This window comes from Frankliniella occidentalis, unplaced genomic scaffold (genome assembly GCF_000697945.3).
Source record: "Frankliniella occidentalis isolate FOCC.00 unplaced genomic scaffold, Focc_3.1 Scaffold202, whole genome shotgun sequence".
Taxonomy (NCBI): Eukaryota; Metazoa; Arthropoda; class Insecta; order Thysanoptera; family Thripidae; genus Frankliniella; species Frankliniella occidentalis.
This window is the reverse complement of record NW_026267328.1, coordinates 133269-134894: the sequence shown is the minus strand read 5'-3', so window position 1 is coordinate 134894 and position 1626 is coordinate 133269. Positions and strand designations below refer to the sequence as shown.

At 48.2% G+C, this 1626-nt stretch overlaps 2 protein-coding genes across 2 annotated transcripts in view; both read left to right on the top strand.

The window, feature by feature from the left end:
- Positions 1 to 864, top strand: part of LOC113216901 (paramyosin, short form) — a gene marked incomplete in the record, with an annotated part of 8478 nt that extends 7614 nt beyond the window's left edge. The window contains 1 exon segment of the mRNA XM_052272373.1: positions 129 to 864.
- A 399-nt stretch (positions 865 to 1263) lies between these two features.
- The window catches only part of LOC127750515 (acyl-CoA Delta-9 desaturase-like), a 6693-nt gene continuing 6330 nt past the window's right edge, over positions 1264 to 1626 (top strand). Inside the window, exon 1 of the mRNA XM_052272375.1 lies at positions 1264 to 1277. Within this exon, the coding sequence (XP_052128335.1) occupies positions 1264 to 1277 (14 nt within the window). The remainder of the gene's footprint in view (positions 1278 to 1626) is intronic.

Here is a 1626-nt window from a genome sequence, read left to right as displayed (position 1 = left end):
ATTGAGATGCATGCTGTATTTAATGCATGCATTGAGATGCATGCTGTTGCTACAACTCGTTTTCGTGGAATATTTACTAAGTGAGCTTTTCGGTTCTATTTTTGATAAGCCCCCCCCCCGCCCTTTTTGCTCATTTTCTAAACAACCCCTGACATTCCCTTGCCCCTTCCCCTTACCTACCAACCATCACCTCCCCGTACCCTTAAACCCCCTACCACTTCACACTCTTCATATCCCCACCATCCCTGACCCTTCTTTCCTCCCCATTCCCCACCCCACCCTCTTGCTCCACTCCACTCCCTCCCCACCTTCCCTAAACTTGACTCAACTTCTTACTGTGATCTTTGCCCCACCTTATTATTCACTTTCTTTATCTCCTTGCTTATACTATCATTCATTTTTTCATAATCCACTTCAGTCCTTTCATTTCTTCTCTTCGCCCCTTCCTCTCCATCCTACCATTCTCCTAGGGTATTTTAACGTTCCTTTCCTGTGGAACTATTATTATTCCTATTATTTGTATATTCTGTTATTTCCTGTCCAACTTCGCTATTTATTGTTATTTATTTTGTGTAAATTGCTGAGTATTTGCTCTCTTTTCTTTGTTGTCTTGCTCTTTGAAAATTAATGCTCCGGCAGTGAGCGCACAGTGATGTGTAACTACGAAAACTATATGAACCTTTACGAACTGTTTTACAAACCACTTCCGAGTTCGGACCTGATCTTGAAAAGTGTTCATGATGTGATTTTTTTTAAACCAGAGACTGCTGTAAGTTATCGAAGTAGAGATCATGTTCAAGACTTTTTCCTCGTTTTTACCTACATTATAAATTTATGACCAATAAAAACATTTGTAAAACTTTATTCACTTGCTCTCATATTTTGCTTACCTCCACACTTTCTTCCAGCTGGAATATATGTTTCACTAAACAAGGGAAAAAATCATACCTCGAAATGAATAGAACACAAAACAAGCAGCCTCTGATGGGAATGATAAACCAGTCGATACTCCCCCACATGCTCCCGCTCCCACACTTATCCCCCTCGCCACCCCTCCACTCCACACAGCAGCGTTTCCCTTCGCCTGAAACTCCCCTATGCACTGATAAACGAAGTGTGAAACGGGTAAACACAACACTAGTAAGGGCAGTGATATCGAGTCGAGTGTAGACTCTACAAATGGATATCAAAATACGGCCTCCCTCGCGAAGCCTTTCACCAACAAGGAGATGCACCACGCACTATAACCACGGGCCATTGCCAATGCCTCGGGTGCGGTATTTCGGGAGCGCCCCGCTGCGCTCACACACAGCCCATTCCATGCGACTAGTATATAGCGCGTTGGCAACGCACTGCCGCGCCACCGCCGCGGACCACTCGGTCAGTTGGTCGAGCCTGACGACCGCCCGCGGTCGGGGCCGAGGGTGGTGGGCGGGGGGAACGGGCGGGGGAGCCAGATATGCAGATGCAGAGGGCCAAGGGCGGCGCTGGCCCGCACTGCTCTGCGAGAGACGAGACATGCGCCTCCCGAACGTCAGTCGCAGAAACCGCACTCCTCTCGAAATAGGAAGGGCACGGCAGCAGGCGGCAGCTGAAACCGCCCCCGCCCCTTCTCATCCCCCTCCC